Genomic DNA, 2500 nt, shown 5'->3' on the forward strand with positions numbered 1-2500 from the left:
CTGCAAAGTTTAAAAAATTCTGTTGAGCCGATTCAGAGCTACCTTAAATAACTGAAAATCTAAATCGCTGCTACGGCAACGACATCGTCGACTCTGCAAAACGATAATAGGGACGGATTCAGAGGTCTTTCGGGGGCATCTCCTTAACAGCAAATGACAAACGTCTGTTTGAAATTTTTATTTGGTCCAAAATCAAGGAAACTTATGTCTACAAATTTATAATAAGCAGCATCCTACTGTTTGCAGTTTCAGATAAGGCAGTGGCTATTCGTATGGGACCCGTAGACGTCTTAGGATGATTATTACAGGTTCTAACCATAACCTTGAACGGCATAACCACGTAGTTATTGAAAGCTAACCGTTTAACAATAGGTGCTTAGACTTAACTACTGTTTAACAGCGCTATTTGAAATGGGTGCTAAGACTTAAACACAAGGTCAGATGGCCGGTGACATCGAACGAAAGCGGTATTTCGTGAAATTAAACAAGCATCGATGCCGTTGTTTGATAGCTGAACTGTTAAGGACGAAATACCGCTTTCGTTCGATGTCACCGGCCATCTGACCTTGTGTTTAAGTCTTAGCACCCATTTCAAATAGCGCTGTTAAACAGTAGTTAAGTCTAAGCACCTATTGTTAAACGGTTAGCTTTCAATAACTACGTGGTTATGCCGTTCAAGGTTATGGTTAGAACCTGTAATAATCATTCTAAGACGTCTCCAGTATGAATAGCAAATATAGGTCGGTCTACGGGTCCCATACGAATAGCCACTGCCTTATCTGAAACTGCAAACAGTAGGATGCTGCTTATTATAAATCTGTAGACATCAAGTTTCCTTGATTTTGGACCAAATAAAAATTTCAAACAGACGTGTGTCATTTGCTGTTAAGGAGATGCCCCCGAAAGACCTCTGAATCCGTCCCTATTATCGTTTTGCAGAGTCGACGATGTCATTGCCGTAGCGGTCGTCCTGTCGTAAACTAACCATTGTAGTTGCCAAGGGATACTGGGTGGTTTGCATAAAATAGCAATCGATGAAAGGTTCACATGATTATTATAAGTCAATTATTCTTACCTTAAGATGTTAGAAATTGGGAGTTTTTTCACGGCGTCTTCAAAGTAGTTCCTCAAATTTTCTGGCAGATTAATCGGATGTCGACGAGCTCTTGCTTCCCGTGCTGTGATAAAACAAAAGCAAACCTTTCCTGGATTGAGCACATATTACAGATCTTGCTATTCAGAGAGGCTTTATAGATAAATACTGACCTGTGGTTGTCCAGTCTTTGTAAGGAATGGCTTTGAATTTCGGCGACTCACTCTTGTGCATAGTTTCTCTCATCTCGAGCTAAATTCTCAGCAAGAAAGATAACAACTATGTAAGGCAAAGTTTTTGTAGCTAGTTAATCGGAGAATGCACGTTTTTCTAATTGCATCACTTACTCTAAATGACTATGTAATGCGAATTTCGAAGAGCGAAAGTCACCTTGTAATCGAGTATACGTTTTCGTCAGTGCTAAGTGGGCCAAGATATCAGCTCGGATTCATGCAAGGTCTAAAATCCACACCTGAAAAATCTTGGGTAACTTCACCACTAATGTCAGCGCTTGAAGCTACAATCCTAATATTTGTTTTACAGATATGCGTACAATTGTAAGTGTCATTGTTGTAAAGGCTTAACACTTGCTCAAAGCGAGAAAAAAGAGTTGATCTACGTTTTTAAAGGGAGCTTAATGACATTAATCTGCTTGTCGTCTAATGGCCTTGTTTGCGTTTCCAAAGCGTATGAATTTCACAATAATAGCAGATAATCTTAAAAAGCTGATGAAAGCGTATTCAGTTGGAGCAAAAACTGGCTATATGAAGCCTTGTAAGAAAGAGAGAAGCATATTTTTTGAAAGACTTGCACAGCAACCAAGCCAGGCTTTAGTGAGTCTAGGAGAACAATCACTTTTAAACAATGCCTTCTAAGTTTCGCCAGGGCCCCAAATATGTCAACAAAGTGAATATAAAAGAGTTTTTAAGCTGTTTACTGGCTGCATGTATGCCCTAATGGTACGCTCTACTAACCATTTCACATGCATGAATTGTTGTACAACAAATGTTTGTCCAGAAAAAGGTCGGTTTTGTCTTGCTGTCGGCGTTCTCGTCAAGACCAGGGTGATCATTATAATTTTCTTGCTCTCTGGAGACGTTGATGTAGTTGATTTTTTTAAATGTCCTTGTGAATAATTTATGATCATTTAGTTAATATTCTTTAGAAATTAATTCATCTGTGATCTATTTGCGTAGTGTTTGAATTGTTGACCTTTTATTAATACCTCTGCTCTAACGTGCTAATTATGTTTTTGAGCTTTTTCAAGAATTTTAAAATTATGATTTGGAGCAGTTTTTTTAAGGAGCAATTTTTAATACTTCATTTCAACCCTTGGTGTCCTAGCTCATGTTCAGAGGCTCTTCGAATTGAAAATAAATAAGATAAAACAAGATAGAAAAAATTGTT

General features: G+C 38.1%; 1 protein-coding gene across 4 annotated transcripts in view; it reads right to left on the reverse strand.

Moving 5' to 3' along the window:
- Nucleotides 1–2306, reverse strand: part of LOC138000558 (uncharacterized) — a 7589-nt gene extending 5283 nt beyond the window's left edge. Inside the window, exons 1-3 of one of the 4 annotated variants that reach the window (XM_068847052.1) lie at nucleotides 2068–2306; nucleotides 1267–1345; nucleotides 1076–1178 (exon numbers count right to left, since the gene is read on the reverse strand). In XM_068847052.1, coding sequence (XP_068703153.1) covers nucleotides 1076–1178; nucleotides 1267–1345; nucleotides 2068–2070 — 185 coding nt within the window. In that variant the 5' untranslated portion in view covers nucleotides 2071–2306. The other 3 variants (XM_068847055.1, XM_068847053.1, XM_068847054.1) reach the window with 3 other exon arrangements.
- Nucleotides 2307–2500: the final 194 nt, after the last annotated feature.

This window comes from Montipora foliosa, chromosome 4 (genome assembly GCF_036669935.1).
Source record: "Montipora foliosa isolate CH-2021 chromosome 4, ASM3666993v2, whole genome shotgun sequence".
Taxonomy (NCBI): Eukaryota; Metazoa; Cnidaria; class Anthozoa; order Scleractinia; family Acroporidae; genus Montipora; species Montipora foliosa.